The 22,549-nt window shown below is 36.8% G+C and overlaps 1 protein-coding gene across 2 annotated transcripts in view; it reads right to left on the reverse strand.

Moving 5' to 3' along the window:
- The window catches only part of LOC123684943 (acetylcholine receptor subunit alpha-like 2), a 224,244-nt gene that overhangs the window by 134,840 nt on the left and 66,855 nt on the right, over positions 1-22,549 (reverse strand). For both annotated transcript variants that reach the window (XM_045624476.1, XM_045624477.1), the window contains exon 4: positions 13,961-14,183. In XM_045624476.1, the coding sequence (XP_045480432.1) occupies positions 13,961-14,183 (223 nt within the window). The remainder of the gene's footprint in view (positions 1-13,960; positions 14,184-22,549) is intronic.

The following is a 22,549-nucleotide window of genomic DNA, read 5'->3' on the forward strand; positions in this document are numbered from 1 at the left end:
GTTAAAAGCGATCAAAGGCAGTCTCCCCCACGACACGGAGGAACCCATGAATGATGGTGAATTTGAGGAATAGGAATATAGAGCCGCTGTCTGAGGTTCGTCAGGGCGTGTCTGCAGCCGGCGCTGGACATGACAGTATGCGGGACGTCGGTGACAGAGTGCTAAGGGGACGGGCGTCTGTCGAACAAAATGCTACGTCTCCACAATATCAACAATCTAGGAGAAGAATAACACGAGTTTCTCCGACCGCTGAAGGTGCTGCGCAGGATCCCCAACCAGCACTCACACAAGCAGGTCTACCAAGAAGACGCATGAAATGCACAAGTTCGATTAATGAAACGATCATGCGCATATATTATGAAGTGACTAATATGGAAGAGGATAAAATACCGGCAAAAATTATTTGCAGAATTCCACAGAAACTATCCCAAACTGCAAGTTTCTTAGCAAAGAGTAGCCGACCAATACCGGGTCATATTGAGAAATAAACTTGTACCCGATGAGAGACTTAACACCATAAAAAATGAAATCCAACTGAGGCTACAGAATAGGAACCTCACTAACAACGAAACGACAATTGAAGAAAATTACGATTGTGCTGAAAACCAACACAACAATGCACAAATGAACACTGAGGAACAAAACAACGCGGATATGATAGCAATAAGTGATGCTCAACGACGGAATATATATGCTGCACCCGTCGAAAATCCAGAAGAAGACCAAAGAGAACTACTGGAGCGATTATTTGCCACAATGAATAGATGCGTTATAGATTTTGAGGGCACAGATCCATTGAGACGACCGATTCTGCCAAGATTGAGGACATCCAAGAAACTATCTCATCTTCTGGTCATGACCAACAAGGAGATTATACCAAAGTATCTTTCTGACTACCATGATCTCGAATCACTACACCTCATCATATACTGTGCAGCATTTTCAATAGCAACAGTGCTAGGTGTGAAGCCAAAACCTAAAAGTCAGCAACCAGCCAGAGAAAAATAACAAAATAAACCACATTGGCAAAAAAGGCTAGAAGACAAAGTTCATAGCATCCGCCAAGATATTGGGAGGCTCACCCAATTTGGAAAAGGTTCGCCGTCTAGAAAATTACAAAAAATGGTGAATATAATAATGGATCGTCACCGGCAACATACAACGTATGATCAAAACAATAAAAATGCGCAACAAATTTTAGACACACTGAAACAAAAACTTAGTGTGTAGTCCGAAAGACCCAGAAGATACAATGAGAGCTATAGAAGAAAACAGGATAATTTAATTTTTGAAAACTCCGGAAGAAAATTCTATAGAATGTTAAACAATTATATGTCAGCAACACCAGGAAGTTATCCAACCGTCGAGGATATTGAGAATTTTTGGACAGATCACCTGGCTACACCAACCCCCTACAACTCCCAGGCTGATTGGATAAGAAGTGAAGAGAAATCCTGTGAGACAATAGAGCACATGCCGCATAACGCAGTTTCTATAGAAGAATTCCATGAAATATTGAAAAACACACACAATTGGAAATCACCCGGACCAGATGGAATCCAAAACTTTTGGTTGAAAAATTTTTGTAGTATACACGGCAGGCTAGTTGAAACCATAAATGGTGTTTATAAGTAATCCAACGGAAATGTCTAAATTTTTAACAACAGGGACCACTTACCTCTTATCGAAGGATCTGCAACACACAGCGGACCCATCAAAATACACACCAATTACATGTCTACCAACAATATATAAAATCATCACATCAAACATTGCGAGACCAATAATATAATGACAGCACAGAAGAAAGGATGTTCCAAGAATGCACTAGGATCCAAGGAACTGCTGATAATAGATTCCATCATATGCAACCAAGCCTTCAAAAAACACAGAAATCTTTTTATGACATATTTTGACTATAAGAAGGCATTTGACTTTATTCCACATGGGTGGCTGACAAAAATTTTGGAAATATACAAGATCGATCCAATTACAATAAACTTTCTGAAGTATGCAATGTGCAAGTGGAAAACGAATATCGAACTCTCTACGGCGAACATAACTACTAAAGAGATTCCAATAAAAAGGGGAATTTTCCAAGGTGATTCATTGAGTCCCTTATGGTTCTGCTTGACGCTGAACCCCCTTTCTAAAAAACTGAATGCTACTGAAAAAGGTTTCAATGTCAAAGGAAATAGAAATACTATTGCACTCAATCATTTGCTATACATGGATGACCTAAAACTTATAACAGGCAACAGAAACCACTTGCAAATTATGGTCAAACTGGTGGAAAATGCTTCGAAAGACGTGGGGATGAAATTCGGATTGGACAAGTGTCGTACTATTAGCGTAGTGCGTGGAAAAATCCAAGATGAACCGATAGCTCTTTCCAATGGACAGGAGATAGAAGCAATGAAATCGGACGATCTTCATAAATACCTAGGAATGAAACAAAACAGACGAATAAACCATCAAAGAATGAAGGAAGACTTAACAAATGAGTTCATTAGGAGAATCAACAAAATTTTAAAAACAAACCTCAACGACAAGAACATGATGCGAGCTATCAATACATATGCATGTTCAATTCTCACATACTCTTTCGGTATCATTTTATGGACCAAAACAGACATAGAAAACCTGCAACGTAAAATGAGAACCTTGATGACGAAAGCACACAAGCACCATCCGAAAAGTAGCATTGAGAGGACGACACTGCCGAGGAATAAAGGAGGCAGAGGTCTGCTAGACATCAGGGCAAATTGAATGCCTACGAACATACTTCAAAGACAAATCAGGCATGTCAGAGATCTATAAAATACTGTGTGAAGCAGACGAATCAACACCTTTAAAACTGCACAAGGAGCAATTGTCATACAACCACCAGACAATCCAAGAAAAACAGCAAAGATGGAGAGAAAAGCCCCTACATGGACGACATTTCAACGAGGTGAACCAGGAGGTGAAGCGTCGAACTATTGGCTCACATCAGGTGCGATGTATCCAGAAACGGAAGGATTTCTTTTAGCCATCCAAGGTCAAGTGATCTCAACAAAAAATTACTGCAAGCATATCATAAAGGATCGAACTATTACTGACGATCGATGCCGTTATGGGTGTCCTACGAATGAGACAATCCAACCTATCACGGGAGGATGTCAAATGTTTGCAGGAAATGAATATAAAGAGAGACACTATGCAGTAGGAAAGATAGTACACCAAGAAATGGCAACTAAATTAACACTAATTCATTCTGAAAAAGTGCCATACTACAAGTACCGACCGGAAACCATCCTGGAAAACGAACGCTATAAACTGTACTGGGATCGTACAGTTTTGACTGATAAAACAGTCCCTCACAAGAGGCCAGATATATTGCTAGTTGATAAACATCAAAAAGCAGCAATACTCATCGACGTAGCAATACCTAATAACAACAACATGCGTCAAGAAGAGGTCGAAAAAATTTCGAAATATAGGGACCTCGAATTTCAGATGAAGCGCCAGTGGGGAATAATATCAACGAGAACTATACCAATTATCATCTCAACAACAGGAATAGTGCCCAAAAATCTCAAGAGAAATTTCAAGCAACTAGGACTTAGTGAGTATATATGTAATATAATGCAAAAAGCTGTTCTTTTAGGTACTGCAAGGACGGTGAGAAAATTCCTAGGAAGCGAAGGACAGGTCCAAGGATCGCGTGTAAGAGGGCCAGAAGTTCAACGAGAACCAGGGGGACCAGAAAGACCGGACACGACCGAGCTCTACCCTTCTGATATTTTAAATATCTGGGATTGAGTGAATGTTCCTCTTTGCGAGGAGTGAGAAGCCGACGGCGAGGAGGAATCCTACGCGTATAGGCAAAAGTCGGGGATAATAATAATAACGTTTATTCAAGAAAGAAACACAACATGGATTGACTAATAGTTATTTATGATACAAGTGCAGAAGGCATTGATATTCTGGAATGAACGAGTGGTAGAATGAGCCTTCTGTACGAGTATTATACATTATTTTCTCTAATTCATTGCATTTTCATTGAAATTAATGAAATATTTCCATAAATATATTTTAGTGATTTTTGCATTGAAAAATAATGGTTGGCAGAACTGATTTTTTTAAGGCAAATTGATGAATTGACAGATAAAGCCGTGGCGGAAAGTTCGGAGTACCAACATAGAATAATAAAATATAACCATGAAAACTGCGTTTCTGATATATTCTCGCACGATTTTGTTCTACAAGATGTGGAAGAATGAACGGAATAACCACAGAATTAGAGAAACATAATTCTCGATAAGTGTTGAACACTTGTTTCGAGGTATAATATACAATAATATACAACCAGAAAAGAGCAAAAACATTAATGGTATATGTATATGTACAATAAAAATGAAACAAAAACAAATAGCACACAAACGCAAAATTTATAAGAAAAACAACAACAAGAGTCCTCCATTCAAATCCGCATCTCTACCAGATCAGCAAACACTCTACGACACTGGGTCATAATAAAAACTTGCTCCTGTACTGCGATAAACTTGTGATGCAACGAATCTCCTGAGGAATTAAACCGCACAACCTCGTGGCAGCGTGAGAAAATGAACGTTGTCCAACACACCTTTGCACCCTTGGCAATATTAAATTATTTCTCCCTCGGGTCTCGTAGGAGTGCGATGTCAAGGAAGTTCTCTCCATACGAGAGCGGTATGGAAGCAATACAATTGGCGAATATCGAAAACACGTGCCTCCAAGAAAAGACTATCCGATGGATATCTCGGATCTTTTCCGATAATTGTCTTCAAGAATCTTTTTTGTAAGATTTCAAGTTTTCGAATATGTGTCTTCAAAGCATTTCCCCAACAAACTATACCATAACGCAAATGAGTTTCGACCAGAGCATGATACAGGATTTTCAACTGATGGACAGTAAACAGATTCTTTAAGTGTTTGAATCTATGTAAAACTGTTCTTAACCTTTTACGAACAAGATGTATGTGCTCACTCCATTTCAGATTACAATCCATCATAACTCCCAAGTATTTCACCTTCTCTTTAGGCAGTATGGTGCACTGTTCTTTCGTTATGATAATCCTAATAACTAAATGATGGTGTATTAGATCTTGTGCAGCTGAAAGGCAGGTAAGATTTTTTTTCCAAATTGACTATTAGTAATTTATGCTCAAGCCACCTTTTCAGCTGAGGGAAACCTGTTTCCGCAACGGCCTTAAGTTCCTCCCAAGAATTTGCTTTATCAAAAACTGATGTATCGTCTGCAAATCCCAGAATTTCTCCTCCACATTCCACAACGAACATCCTACACATATATGCAAAAAAGTAGCGGCCCCAAAACCTTACTTTGTGGGATCCCAAACTCAACTCCCCTCTTGTCGCTCATTACAGAGCCCACTCTCGCAGACTGAGTTCTACATGTCAGGTAACTTCTGAACAAGCTGAGTGGATTGCTTCTAATACCGATATCTTCTAGCGTCTGCAACAGTAATTCATGGCTAACGGTGTCAAATGCCTTCGACAGGTCGACAAACATACGGAGACTAGGCTTTCCCTGATCCAAAGCCGTGTATACATTCGACGTTAGGGACAGCAGGGCATCCTCGGTTGATACCCCCTCTCTGAAGCCAAACTGTTTATCAGACAAAAGCTTGTACTTATTGATATATGCCGATAATCTCTTTTTGAGGATCTTTCCATTATTTTTGTCAAATGAGTTATTAAAGCGATTGGTCTATAATTTGTTATTAATTTATCATTACCTCCCTTAAATATTGGTACAATCATTGCTTCCTTGAATGCCCTCGGCCAAACACCTTCTTCTAAGCACAAATTAATTATGTATGTTAAAGGCTTTCGGATAAATGGCGAAAGTGTCTTTGAGGCGTCGGCCTGTATCCCGTCGACGCCTGCCGACCTGTCAGATTTCAATCCATCGATTAGATCACCAACCTCATCATCATCGGTTGGGAGTAGGACGAAGGAATGAGAGGAGCTCGGCCTCCGCGGAATATACTCAGGATCCCTCCTTATAGCATTAGCCATTTTTCTCCCCATCTGAGAGTACACCAAGTTGAACTCATCAGCCACCTGTCAATTCTCCGTTCTTATCGCTTATTATGGTAGATATTTCTTGTTTATTCTTCTTAGTATGAGTGACTTCCTGTACTATCTTTCACAATGCTGTAGTGTCGGATGAACTTGCCGCTATTTGTCCCTGATAATAGTCATATTTGGTTTTCTTTATAAGGTTGGCTAGTTTATTTCTGCAGTTCTTATACCGTGTTTTCAGTTCGTCGCTATCTGGATGCTTCTTAAATTTCCTAAATAGATTGTTTTTTTCGTGCACCGACCTCACCAGTTCTTTTGTCATCCATGGAGCTATATTGAATTTTTTCTCTTAGCCTGTACTGTATAAGAACACTCATCTATGGTGCGCATGATAACATCAAGGAACGTGTTTGTTGCTTCATCTGGATCATGCGTCGAAGTGAAAACTTGCCGTGGAACATTTCCAGCTGTGCTGTACAGTTTATTATGGTCGATCCGGACCCTTGTGGGACCACCAAGTGGCCTATTCTTATTATGATGTTCTTCCTCATCAATGACCTTTTGAGATACTTAACTCCTTCTCTCAATTCGAAATTCTCCCTCTCTAGTGTAGTTACAGTACTCCTCACTTATTCGATCTTCAGTGTAAGGCGAACCTCATGTGCTTCTATGAAGTGTTTTATTTCATAACGATTCTTCAGAATTTCATCATATAGTTAATCAATTGTTTTATTCTCTCCAGACATTTTTACAAAACAAAGATATGATAGAATTATCATGTATGGACTCCTTTAAAAAAGAAAGAAAAGTCGGCCGCCCGTCCTGAACAGCTGTTCCGCTATCTTCGTATTCACAAGCAATGATATTGTGTATTATAAACGAAGCTAACTCAGTTAGGAACTCTTATTATCGTTAGAAATGTGTTATATACGAATCAATTGCAATTTACGTACGTTGGTTGGTATGAAATCAAAATATATATCACCAGCTAGAGAAAAGCAAGAGAAAAGCTTACGACAGCTGCATCCTACCTGTTTTTACTTATGGCTTGGAAACCATGGCAATAACCCAAAAAGCAGCAGAACAACTGAGAGTTGCACAAAGAGCCATGGAGAGAATAATGTTGGGAGTTACCTTGAGGGACAGAATAAGAAATAGCCAGATACGTGATAGAACCAAGGTAACAGATGTTATTAAAAGAGTAGCAAGCCAAAAATGGCAATGGATCGGCCATGTGGCGAGACAGGAGCAGGACAGATGGACCCAGAGGGTGATAATATGGAGACCAAGAGAGACAACAAGAAGTGTGGGCCGACCTAAAAAGGGATGGATCGATGACGTCAGAACAGTAGCAGGAGGACAGTGGATGAGATTGGCAACAGATCGTGTGGCATGGAAAACCTGGAAGAGGCCTATATCCGACAATGGATGGACAGGGGCTGAAGAAGAAGAAGAAGAAGATCACCAGCTATATCCCTCTAAAATAAGAAATTCTTCAGAGCGATATTATCAGCGACTATAACAGCTAAGGCTCAACACACAGTCGAATGTGCGACTGTGATCCGGAGATCAAAAATAAACGACCCCTCTCCCCAAAATAAAGAGTTCTACCTGGTGGTCCCAAATAAGAGTTGTTCGCAATAAGGGACTCGACACACAGACTCTACTTGAGAAAGTTGGATCTAAGGAATAAATCCCAATCAGGGTATTCGTCAGCGCATATACCAAAATAAATCTCAAGTCAGACTGGACAGGATGACTCACCGAAATGACCACGGTGATCCGTAAATCGAAAATAAGCGACCCCTCTCTCCAAGATAAGGAATTCTGTCTGGTGGTCCCAAATAAGAATTGCTCGCAATAAGGGACCCGACACACAGACTTCATTTGAGAAAGTTGGATCTAAGAAACAAATCCCAATAGGGTTGTCGTCGGCGCATCCACCAAAATGAATCTCGAGGAGTTGCTCGCAATAAGGGACCCGACACACAGACTCCATTTGAGAAAGTTGGATCTAAGGAAAAAATTCCAATCAGGTATACCTCGGCGCATCCGCCAATTCTCGACTTGAGTCAGACCGGACAGGGTGATTAGCCTAAAAGACCGCAGTGATCCGGTGATCAGAAATGAGTGACCCCTCTTCCCAAAATAAAGAGTTTTGCCTGGTGGTTCCAAATAAGAGTTGCGAGCAATAAGGAAACTGACAGACAAACTCCACTTGAGTAACAAGGATCAAAGAAATAAATTACACTCTGAAAGAAGCGATGGAACACAGGAAAGTCACCGGTTATACAGACAGAAATAAAACGGGTCTTACCAATCCTAAGAACTTCTCACTTCACTACACGAACTCAAATACTTTTCGTGCACGAGCTAAGAGTCAAATTCACAACTATAAATAACTGCACTAAAAACGTCCGATGTTCAAAAAGAAAATTGTTAACTAAAAATTCAACTCTAAATACACTGCTCAACAATTGGTAGGGATCACTTACTTGTTCTAAATTTATTTCTGAAATATTCGCTCCAAGATTATAAATTTAGTCAGATATCAGAGTATTTTCAGTTGATAATATGGTTCACTTGAGAAAAGAATGAAAAAATGGAAAGTTGAAGAGAAAAAAAGACTTTATTAGGAACACTCAAAATTCTGTGTTTGAATAACATAAAAATTTTATGATGAAACCACAAGAAGGCTGAAGATTCGGTTAAGCTAGTACCTAGTTGGTCCCCCACGAGCTCGTCTCAAGCATTCTACCCTACGAGGCATACTTTCGATCAAACGATTTATAAAATTTAGGGGCAAATTCGTCTAAATATCCCGTAAAGCGTTAGAAAGGTCCTCCATGTTATTGATCGGTTGTTCTAAGGTTGACAATTGTCTAGACATCTCAGACCAGACATGTTCGATGCAATTCATGTCTGGAGAGCGAGCTGGGAAGTCCATCTTATCAATAGCATGAGTTTCTAGCGCTTCATTAACCAGACGACTACGGTGTGGACGGGCATTATCGTCACGGCAGCCGCAAACGGAACAATTATGGGTTCAATAATCATATCGTGATATCTCTGGCTGGTCATGGTGGTGTTCTGCAGAACAACCAACTCTTGGTTCAAACAAATGCCTCCCCATACACATATAGAACCTCCGATAAAAGCTGTTGTGGGTACCATAAACTGTTCTGCATACCTTCGACCTCTTTCCCTCCAAGCAAGAATACGTCCATCGGAATTGACCAAACGAAATCTAGACTCATCCGTAAATAAACATCGGCTCCAATCTTCAAGTGTCCAATTGCGGTGCTCCTCAGCCCATTGCCGTCGATGAACCCGGTGTTCCCTATTCAAACGGGGATGTTGTACCCTCCTACGTGCTCTCAAACCACGAACATGTAGTCGTCGTCTTACAGTCTGGTTCGAAATTAGAACTCCTGTTGCAACTCTCAGTGATCTATTGAGCCGCGACGCCGGGTAAGTGGGATTTCTCCTAGCATTGAGGATCAAAAGACGATCTTGGGCAGCTGTTGTACTGCACTGCCGACCTCCCCCATGAACATAAGCTACTGAGTCGTTTTGGATGAACCTATTCCAAGCCCGACTCACGACACTTTGCGAAACATTCAACCGCCGGGACACTTCTCGCTGGGACAAACCTTCCTGTATCCACATTTGGTCCAGTTGCACAGGAGCCAAACGTCTTCTCGGCATTACTGATAAGCTGATATTGTTCTCATTTCTTCAATTATTGTCACCTTATGTGTTTGAACGAGAGAAAAAAACAGATTTAATAACAAATACCACATTGCTTTTCACTCCACCTGTAACAGCCTACAGATAATAATCGATTTTGTCAACAAGAGCCGATGAAGTGAGGAAGACTTTGATATAATCAACTCAAAACATCTCACTTTTTCCTTAGAGAACATATAATGTACAGATATTCACGAGATAACTTGAAAAAAATACAAATGAAGAGAAGTTCATAAGTGATCCCTAGCAATTGTTGATCAGTGTACTTCAGGAAAACCACAAATCAATCTTAATCCGATCAATAATTATCAGAAAATATCTAGCTCGAAGACACCGACAGGAGTAACTAGAAAAATATCTATAAGAATGTAATCAATTCTTATTTTTATAATCAAAGAAATAGACGATTTGATGTCTTGAATCTGTAAGATTTATTTTGTTCACTTTAAAATATAACATAATAACATACAAAAAAGAAATAATATTATACAAAGTAATACAAAGAAATAAAATAAAAATTAATAAAAACAAATAAAAAGAAATAGCTTACTAACCTGTAAGAAATCAAAAACAATGCCACTTCTTCGGGATTCTAAAATAACTCACAAATACCACATGAACTAGTCTTAGGTTAGAATCTCAGACATAGAACGTAGATCATAGAACATAGATCATAAAACATAGAAGTTATAAAGTTGTTTTCCCTAAAAATAACAGTCTTATTTTTACATCCCCCCACACAAAGTATATTACATGTTTGCGTTTTCACATGGAAGCAACTTAGTTACATGAAAATAATTATTGTCCTTTCTTTTATTTCCAATATTTATCTCATATATAGTGTTAGAAATTTTTTTCACTATTGGAAAAGGTCCTTTTCTTATTTCATCAAGTTTTTTTCTATTTAATTTTGATTTATTTTCAACTTAAACATAGTCTCCAATTTTAAAATCATTTTTCATCATCGAGTCTCGAAATCGGAGGTGTGCCTATGAAAAACAAATGACAACATGTAAAAAAAGAACATACTGAAGAGATAAGGTCTATCGCGTTGTCGCATGGAAGTTTTTATACATAGGCTGAGATTTTAAATTGCATCGTTATATTTGCAAGAAATAAATGACCCTGAAATTATTCCAAATGAATTTTTCTGAACTGGACGAAAAATCATTTCACTGTTTTGATTAAAATTATATTTTCACTTCCTCATAGAATAATTATGGAATTCTAAATTTGGGGAAAATTATACCGGGTGATTCTAGTAACGAATTTCACTTCGTTACAGTATTTACCGGCTAAGCTAAACAGTGGAGATGGAAGTGGATCCCTACTAGCTGAGAACATATGTTCAATGGTGGCCAAGTCAATTCAAATACCCTAGGAGACTACCTTCAGCATTACCAACCTGCCAAGAAATGCTGAAATAAAAAAAAAACAGATTGAGACTCTGAACTGTTGAACTGTTGAAAAGATTAGAAAACATCGGTATCAGAGAAAATGGTCTGAAACTAATCTAGCGTGTGAGGATAAAGAATACGGTGAATAGGCATCCCTCAGGGAACTTTACTTCCAATCCAATTTTATTTCTCGTCTTCATAGATCAAATATTCGGCATGAATAGGGACTTGAATGTGATTGCATATGCTGATTACATGGCAATTATGTTTAGAGGGAGATTCACTATCGGGCTGTTTGTTGAACCTTGTCACTTACGACGAGTCCAGGAATGTCAAACAATACCCATTCATCTGTTGGGCTGTGAGGACACAATCTGCAACTGTCCGTTAATAGTCAAGACAGAAAATTACTAACATTAGGTACTTGTACAAGTTATGTAAGCAATTTTTGATGAATACATTGAATTCAATTTATGTTCTTCTTGTAGGTCCTCTTCATGCATCCTATAGCAAAGTGATTGATGTCTTTTCAATAACTGCAATATACTCTCACCTATCTTATTCAATCTATACTCAGAAGACATCATAAAAAGAGTACTTTCAGAGCAAGATATAGGTATTAAAATAAATGGCATCGCAATAAACAATTCAAGATATGCCGATGACCCGGTTTTAACTACAGAAACTCCTAAAGATCTTCAAATACTAGTTAACAATATAGTAGAATGCAGTGAAGAATACGGATTATCACTCAACATCAGCAAAACAAAATAATGGCAGTATCTGAGTCACAACAAAACTTCTCTAACATAACCTTGCATGGTCAAAAAATTGAACGTGTGAGAAAGAATAATTACCTGGGATCTGATGTCAACAAAAATAACGATAGCTCTGAAGAAGTCAGGATCAGAATAGAAAAAGCTAGAGCCACATTCACTAAAATGAAAAAGATATTCTGTGGAAGAGATCTAAGCCTTAAACTTAAAATTCTCCTTGTTAGATGTTACGTGCTGTCAATTCTTTTCTACGGAATGGAAGCGTGAACATTGAAGAAGATTGATACAAGAAGGATACAAGCATTTGATATGTGGAGGTACCGTAGGATACTAAGAGTATCGTGGACAGAGAGAGTAACGAATATGGAGATCTTGCGGAGAATGCAGAAAGATAAATAATTGGTACTGACTATTAAAAAGAGCAAACTGCAATACATGGGACATATTATGAGGGGAGATAGATATCAGTTGCTGCAGCTTATTGTCCAGGGAAAGATAATGGGCAAAAGATCAATAGGAAGAAGAAGAAACTCATGGTTGAAGAACTTGAGAAAATGGTACAATTGCAACAACTGCTAATTGTTCAGATCTGCAGTATCGAGAATAGGCATAGCTTTGAATCATCAAAGCAATGCCGTTCCGAAGTTTGGCTATCAAGCCAAACTTCGGAACGAAGCCGTCACCTGAAGAAGAAGAATAACTGCAAGTCATCTGGTAAGCAGAACATTGGACAAAACTATGACTTCAACAACATTTTTTTAGAGTTTTTAGAGTCTCTTGCGCTTCATAATCTTTCTGATTTTTCCACAATAAAATTGGAATCTCGCTGAAGTATGTCCTGAATATCTAGATTAGTATCCCTCAGACTATTCCGTCGCCCATTGAAGCATCCTCAATGATCGCTCCACATTGCAAGTAGAGCGATCCAAGTTTCCAAAACCTTTTCGTCTCAGGAAAAGTCCCGTGTTTCTTTCATTGAATAAATTACGGACAGCTCCTTGAAAGTGAGTGCAGATTTGCCCTGCCATATCCTTTGCCACAATTCGAGTTCATCTTGATGTTTAATCAATTAATTAATGATCAATTACCTTTGCGATATACTTCATATGCAGACCTTCTGATTCGACAAAACCAACAAAATCTTCTTGTACTCCACAACCAAAAAGGTAGGTAGTAGTATATTATAAGCTGCTTTCCAGTCAGGTGCGTGTCACCCCGGGGCTCGGCGCACTAGAGATTCGAGCAATTCATGCCCTTGCTATAACGAAACTGTCAAATTCAACGTAAACAAACCAGGGTTCTACAGCTGTCTCGTACTTTATGCGAAGTAACGGTCGTCGTTCTCTCTCACATCTGTCAGGGCTCGAAATCCCGCAGATGCGGGGGGTGCTTCAGGGGAAAGGGGAAGGTAACGCGAGGGCTCGACGCCCTGTTTACTGGAACACTACAAGTGCGCTTCGGTACGCTTCGGAGCTATACCGAGGAGCTCCTGACGTTGTGGTTGAACGCGTCCTACAAAAATAATTCCTCTTAAGCCGACGAAGTTGTCAACGGATGCTGGGATTGCTCGATCATAAAAATTATTCAATTATGCTATTCGGAAAAAGTTCCGAAGCAATAGAAACATCTGGCTTCAAAATTTCCGAATGAGTCAAAGATTTCTCAAAAATCAATCTGTGTTATTATAGTTCCCCATTCAAAACTTGGTGAATATCGGTACTTTCTAAATATGGGGCGCAGTTATTTCCTATTCAATTTTTTCGAGGTTTTGAAAAAAGGGTCGAGTCTCTAGGGGGAAGCAGTGGCTCTTTCTGCCCCCCTTGGCGACGCCCATGAGGACAAAGTTGATACTATTGCGACAGTCTACAGAATTTTGCCGAAATTCGATAAAAAGTTATATTCGAGATATTTTTATACCGTGATAAATATAGGTAACTATATTATACCATTAGATATTTGTCAACTTACCTCGATTTCTGTACTATTACCATATAGCTCAAGATCAATGAGGTCCCCACTGTAGGTCCAAGAGCCGAATTTTAATGTACAGGTCTGAACATCAAACGGCCAATATTTCAAGTTCAAATTGCATAATACTGTGAACTGACAAGGAGGCACCCACAGTACCTCGCCATTTGGGTAAACCAAGAAGTGGGTATTGGCGTAGTGACCTACGGCTGAGGAAACGGCACTGAAAGTTGATTTATAAATCATTTCCACAGATAAAACTATTTTCAACTAGTCACAAATAATTGCTTCTGATTATCATATTTTAAATCGACTTAGGACTGGTCAGGGTCGTTGTTATAGTAAGCTCTTTAAATGGCATTTTTTTCATAGCCCACTAAGTGAGTGTGGTGTAGAAGAAACCATTGACCCCTTGGTGAATAATTGTCTAATTTATAAATTTCATGGTGTTTTCCAAGCTATCAGATTCAGTTTCAGATTCTTTTTTAGAATGGGTCGCTAACTTCAAATTAATATAATGGAAACTAATATTTAGTACTCCTTTCTGGTTCTTTTTTGTTTTGTTTAAGGATTCAATTATAAAGTCGTCAACTGTTGGTGAAGAGAGAGGATGGAGAAAATTTTCTTTTGGTTGAAGAGGAAGCCCTTCAATATAAATATGTCAGCTCATTCTTTAAACGTTTACACAAACCAGTCACTACACCGATACGGGGAGACGGAGTTTTTGCTGAGGTTTTTATGTGTTCTCTTGTATCATACGTTGAAAAGTATAATGTCCCGTTTACATTTCCTCTGCTAATACTGAAATTACATTTATTACATTTACACATGCTCTGTTGTTTGAAGTTGATAAATTTTGTAATGCTCTATTTCAAAAGAATATATATATATATATATATATATATATATATATATATATATCGGGTGTCCCAAGGTGAGTGGCCTATTAGATTATTATGGAAACTATTGATGGTAGAGATTTCAAATTTTGTGGATAGATATTTGGCCATGTAAGGTACATTTTTAAAATGATTTCACATTTCCAGTGTTGCCGGATGTACGACAATTTGGCAACAACTTTGTTATTTTGAATAGGACATCCGGTATTTCTATTTTTTTTATGATACTCCATAAAATATTAAATCTATTCACTCTCACTTTTCCATCCCTATCTTTAACGGTTTTTGAGTTATTAATTATTTTTCGAAATTTTTGATCAAATTGGCGTATTACGAAAATGAATCTAGTTCGTTCAATATTTGAGATGTAAGTCAGAAATTTTGCAAGTCGTTAGATATTGATCTGATCTGTGTCACTGCTCTTGAATTATGGTTGTCAATAATACAGGACGGACCAAAAAAATTCATCATTTGCCAAGTTACAAAATTGTGAAAAAGTCTATTTTTTCAAATTAGACACCTAGTATATTTTTCAATTTTTGGAATGAATACAACACACTCTACAATTTTTCTATTCACGTCCCTATACCTATCTCAACTGGATTCCGAGTTATATGCGTTTATTAGATTTCACATTGATTCAATAAGTGTTAATATCTTTTGTATTGTTATGTTCTCTATGTGGTTCATAGATGAATCAGTTCAATCCATAAATGTCAAAATAAACAATAATTGCCTAACAGGTGTTTTGTTCCGAGGTTTTTCTATAAATAATGGCTCAAGAAAGATATACACATATAACGCATATAACTCGGAATCCAGTTGAGATAGGTATAGGGACGTGAATAGAAAAATTGTAGAGTGTGTTGTACTGATTCCAAAAATTGAAAAATATACTAGGTGTCTGATTTGAAAAAATAGACTTTTTTACAATTTTGTAACTTGGCAAATGATAATTTTTTTTGGTCCGTCCTGTATTATTGACAACCATAATTCAAGAGCAGTGACACAGATCAGATCAATATCTAACGACTTGCAAAATTTCTGACTTACATCTCAAATATTGAACGAACTAGAGTCATTTTCGTAATACGCCAATTTGATCAAAAATTTCGAAAAATAATTAATAACTCAAAAACCGTTAAAGATAGGGATGGAAAAGTGAGAGTGAATAGATTTAATATTTTATGGAGTATCATAAAAAAAATAGAAATACCGGATGTCCTATTCAAAATAACAAAGTTGTTGCCAAATTGTCGTACATCCGGCAACACTGGAAATGTGAAATCATTTTAAAAATGTACCTTACATGGCCAAATATCTATCCACAAAATTTGAAATCTCTACCATCAATAGTTTCCATAATAATCTAATAGGCCACTCACCTTGGGACACCCGATATATATATATATATATATATATACAAAATGTGATAATTTCCTAAAGTAATTACTAAACAATGGTTTAAGGGGTCAGTCGACGTTTCGATCCTTGGTTGGGATCTTCTTCAGGACTTCTATAAAACAAACAACATACAAATATAACAAACATTGCAGAAAAGACAACATGTTAAAACGCACCGAAATGCGAAGAGTTACCAGATCTTAAGTTGCACTGAATCTTATACAGATTTGGAGGAAAAATTATTAATTAACTTGAACACAAAATAGTCTCTAATACAATAACGTCTCTTTTTTATATCACACACTTCCTTATTCTCTTGAAAACTTATTTTTGAAATTCTTTCTTCATCCATCTGACAACTGCGTAAAAAACGAACGGGGTTAGGTCGGGTTCATAGAACATCATAGATCTTCAAATGACATTGGAGAACATAGAACTTGAGATCAACAACTCACTCTCACTAAGTTGGTTTGAATGTATCAGATATGAATAAATGTTGCTAATGTTCTCTATATCCTTTCTGTAGTTCATGGAATTTTCATGTCGCTTAATGTGAATCATCTCCAGGAAACATCTTTTTCTCATATTCTCCTCACACTCCAAGACTGTCACCGAATCATAGTCCATTCGATGGTCAACTGATCTTACATGTTCTGCCAGTGCACATATCTTTCTAGGATTCTTAATGTCGCTGATATGTTGAGTTATTCTTCTTTTAAGTTGTTGGGATGTTTGTCCGATATACACCTCATCACAATTTTGACAGGGTATTCTGTATACAACACAGCTTTTCTTATCAGTTTCTATCCTATCTTTCAAATTACTATAAAGTCTCTTTAATTTAAATTCAGTTCTAGGTATCACTTTGATGTTATCAGTTTTTAATAAGTTTATTAAGGATTTTGTCATTACATTAATCAGTGGAATGGAAGTAAATATAATTCTCTGATCTAAATTGGTGGATGCGATTTCGTCATTATTCTGTGGCTGTCCAGAATTCGATGAATTGTGTATCAATTTCTTTAAAAGGTTCTTGGGGTAACCATTCTCAAGCATCAACTGATATAATAGTTTCATATTCTTCTCCTCGTATACAAAGAATATCACACCCCACTCTGAAGGAGAAGAATATGAAACTATTATATCAGTTGATGCTTGAGAATGGTTACCCCAAGAACCTTTTAAAGAAATTGATACACAATTCATCGAATTCTGGACAGCCACAGAATAATGACGAAATCGCATCCACCAATTTAGATCAGAGAATTATATTTACTTCCATTCCACTGATTAATGTAATGACAAAATCCTTAATAAACTTATTAAAAACTGATAACATCAAAGTGATACCTAGAACTGAATTTAAATTAAAGAGACTTTATAGTAATTTGAAAGATAGGATAGAAACTGATAAGAAAAGCTGTGTTGTATACAGAATACCCTGTCAAAATTGTGATGAGGTGTATATCGGACAAACATCCCAACAACTTAAAAGAAGAATAACTCAACATATCAGCGACATTAAGAATCCTAGAAAGATATGTGCACTGGCAGAACATGTAAGATCAGTTGACCATCGAATGGACTATGATTCGGTGACAGTCTTGGAGTGTGAGGAGAATATGAGAAAAAGATGTTTCCTGGAGATGATTCACATTAAGCGACATGAAAATTCCATGAACTACAGAAAGGATATAGAGAACATTAGCAACATTTATTCATATCTGATACATTCAAACCAACTTAGTGAGAGTGAGTTGTTGATCTCAAGTTCTATGTTCTCCAATGTCATTTGAAGATCTATGATGTTCTATGAACCCGACCTAACCCCGTTCGTTTTTTACGCAGTTGTCAGATGGATGAAGAAAGAATTTCAAAAATAAGTTTTCAAGAGAATAAGGAAGTGTGTGATATAAAAAAGAGACGTTATTGTATTAGAGACTATTTTGTGTTCAAGTTAATTAATAATTTTTCCTCCAAATCTGTATAAGATTCAGTGCAACTTAAGATCTGGTAACTCTTCGCATTTCGGTGCGTTTTAACATGTTGTCTTTTCTGCAATGTTTGTTATATTTGTATGTTGTTTGTTTTATAGAAGTCCTGAAGAAGATCCCAACCAAGGATCGAAACGTCGACTGATGAAATAAAGAAGTTAGTAACAATTGAAGTTTTCCAACACCCCTTAAACCATTGTTTATATATATATATATATATATCAACAATTTTAATTCCCAATATACAACAATAGTTATAAGTATGATAAGGGGTGTGGGAAAATTGATAAGTGTTATAATTTCACTCTTCTTTATTTCATTTAGTCGACGTTTCGATCCCGATGGGGACCTTCTTCAGCACTCTACAATAGCAATAGAAAACAGTCAAAAACATGGCAATCACAAAACATGTAAAAATAGTACATACCGAAATACAGAGTTGTAAAGATCTTATTTGAACACAAATCAATAGCTCTCAAGAAAGCAATGAACAAGAACATCAACAAATTTAGCGAAAAAAGATCTGATATTTCGTTAGCACAAGAGTAGAAATCAATTATCATATATAAATAAGGTAAACAGAATAATCAACAAAATGAGAGGTTGTCAAAAATGTTGTCAACCAGACTTGCCACAGAATACACGCACATGACAAAGGAAACATAGAATAGCATTAAATCACACTGGGTCGCAGTAATTCACTCTCACCGAACTCAGAACAAATGCGATTATTGAAAGACTCCATGAACCGAATCCAATCCCCTCTCACAGAAATAGTGCGGAACACAGAATTCATTATTACGTTATCCCGACTGTAGAACTTGTGGAAATATTCATTCCATTTGATCCATCCAATTCACTGCCACCAAACTGGTCATAATGAATCAAATAAGTATAGATGGAGCTAATATTGTTTACATCCCTTCTGTAATTCATAGAACAAGTGTGGCGTTTAATATGGTACATCTCTAAGAAACATCTTTTCTTTCTAATAACTGCACATTCAAGAATTTTGGTGGAATCATAATTCATTGGGTGATCTTTGTCCCGGGTATGGTCTGCTAGGGCACAAATCTTATTTGGATTCTTGATGTCGCTCTTGTGTTGAGCAATCCTTCTCTTCAAAAGCTGAGATGTCTGACCAATATACACCTCACTACATATTGAACATGGAATACAATATACCACACCACTCATATTATCAACAGTCATCCTATCTTTCACTCGACTGTATAGTCTGTCAATTTTAAAATAAGATTTCGGAATCAATTTAATTTATGTGGTCTTTAGGAGGTTAATTAATGCATTAGTCATACCATTTATTAGGGGAATAGAAGAGTAAAGAATTCTATCTACGTTCTCAGTGTCCACAGTGGTGGATGCGCCCCTCTCTCCATTCGTTGGCTGTCTCGAAGGAGTGGTATTGTATATTAATCTGGACAACAACCTCTTTGGGTATCCATTCTCTAGCATCAATTGTAACAATAACCTCAGATTCTGCTGCCTTAGACTTGGATGGGCAACTTTTTCGATGCGATTCTTCAATCCTAAAATCATGTTTACCTTTTGTCCATGTGGATGATTGGAAAAATAGTGTAAGTATCTCCCTGAACTTGTTGGCTTTCGGTACCAATCCAGAATCAGCCTATTTTTCGGTGTTCGAATCACCCTTGTATCCAGGAATGGGACACCACTCGCTGTTTCTTCCTCCAACGTAAACTGTATACTTTCATGTTCACTGTTGAACCTGTTTAGAACGAAAGCAACCTGGTCTTTAGGTACAGCACATATTAGATCATCAACATATTTCTTGATGAAAGGAATGTGAAAAGGAATGCAAACAAGAATTTACGAGCACAATAAGAAGGCGTGGATGACAAATGAAATTTACGCTAAGTGGCTCAAAAGTCTAGATAAAATCTTTGTTGCCCAGAATCGGAAGATTTTACTTTTTGTGGACAATTGTCCTGCACATCCTAAAAATGTAGAAGTAAGTCTAAAAAATATTAAACTCGAATATTTTCCTCCTAATCTGACGTCTGTTCTACAACCAATGGACCAAGGGATTACCAAAAATCTTAAGCAGCATTATAGAAAACGAATGGTAATTCTTGTCACATATGGAAGAATCAAGTCCTGCCACTGTATCGTTACTGACTTGATGCAATCAGGGATCTGAATAAAACCTGGAATTGCGATGTGAAACAACAAACAATCCGTCATTGTTTTAGAAAGGCAGGTTTTGTTAAAGATGAATTAATACAGAATGCTGCTACAGCTGACTGGGATGAAGGCGACGATCTTCCATTGTCTGAATTGAAACAAATTTGGACAACATGCAGAGGGGCAATAGGAAGCGCCGATGTTTCTTTTGAAGATTACGTCGATATTGACGATGGTGTGCAAACAATGGGATTACCAACAGACGAAGAAATTTTAGAAGACGTTATAGAAAATCTAGTTTCTTCTGAAAAAGGTGAATTTGAAGTGATATGTAGCATTAATGTTAAACACACATGTCATAATCTATTGTTTTAGACTCAGAGAAAGAGGAATTTTCAAGTGAGGGCGAGGTTGAAACAACTACTGATGTCACAACCACCTTCAAGCAAGCGTATTCTGCTCTTCAGACCCTGAGAAATTTTGCTTCGTCAAAAGAAAATGTTCCGCTTGCAGTACATGTGTCGTTAAATTGAGTGGGGGATTTCATAGACAGAAATAAGTGGTCCGTATTTAAACAAACGAAAATTACAGATTTCATTAAGTAAGAATACATGTGTATTTGAAATAAATGTACAAGTTTCGTTTTTTTTGTATTTGTTTTTTTCTGTGTTTTTATTAAATAATGTACATACATGGGACCGTGTTTTTGTGATACATCTGCAATACATTTGCATATATATATACGTGTTTTTTTTTATTGGTCACCCTCAACTCAGTCCAGTTTTCCGTATTTCGAATTTTCCGTAACTCGAAGTGAAACTACTGGCCCTTGGAGATTCGAGTTAGGGAAGTTCCACTGTATATATACAGGGTGAGTCTTTGACTTGTACATATATTTCAACCGTAGATTCTTGAGGTCAAAAGAAACACTTTTTTCATTCACCATTTTTTCCGATTCGGCCCGGTTACAAAGATATAGCCATTTTAAATTTTCCGGAAACCGGAACACTGAAATTTTTGCAAGTATAAGATTTACCATTTGAACCTTGGAAATAAGCTACTAAATTAGAAAAACCTCATAAACTCACTTTTAACATTCCATTCGTTGAACAAAGTAGTATTTATAATACAATAAATGAGTTATTCCAATTTCATTGACGATAAAGATTAAATATTAAATTAATTTGCATTACTGCATATTCCAATATATATTTGAGTTAAAGTTCATATTTTAATCATTTTCTGTTTTAAATACATATTTCCAAGATAAAATTGGTTTTTAAACAAGAACAAATCTAATAGAACCGTTCTTTTGGAAAATCCCAAAGAGCTTTATGACTTTTTATGACCTACCAAAACCGCAAAGAATACAGTACCTATTCGGAGAAAATATTCATCCCAAATAATGACATTAACAACATCTGGTGAAAAAGATAGCAAACCTCGTTTCTGTCGTTGTTTTTTAAGTGCCTACTAGAATATTTCTTTGGTCAAGTATCAGAGCAATGACAATTTGAATGAAAATATGAATTTCACCATGAAAGAATCCTAATGGAACTTTTTTTCGTACCAATTTCTTGACCCTCATACATGTTAATTCTTATTATTTTAATTTTCACTGTCGTTTACCTAACCCATGTAAATAATACTATTTTTGTTTAATCGACTATTGGCCAATGCGATACTAAACTAACAAAATTTTGAGATTTTATTCTTTACGACCTTCATACATGCTTTTGTTCAAACAAGTACTTCATTAATTTCAACTATAGTATAAAACGAAGAACTAACTGTCACATAAGTGGATACATAAGATTTTTTGTCCGATCAGAAAAGATTTTACCGATTTGTGTTTCTTTTTCCGAAATTCCTCATTTTCATAAAACTTCTTTTCCCAAATAACTTCAAATATTGTCAAAATCTTGCAATCATTGACAATGATGTACAAGATACCCAATGAAATATAACCAAATACAAAATTATTTCAACATCAGTGTTCGAGGCACTAGATACAAGATACGTTTCGAAATTGAATCTGAAATACGTTTCGCGGAAATTTTTCAGAGATCCTTTTATTTAATGATATACGTATTCAAGTACGATTTCAAGTACCAAAAATTTTTATAATA

The sequence above is a fragment of the Harmonia axyridis genome, chromosome 7 (assembly GCF_914767665.1).
Source record: "Harmonia axyridis chromosome 7, icHarAxyr1.1, whole genome shotgun sequence".
Taxonomy (NCBI): Eukaryota; Metazoa; Arthropoda; class Insecta; order Coleoptera; family Coccinellidae; genus Harmonia; species Harmonia axyridis.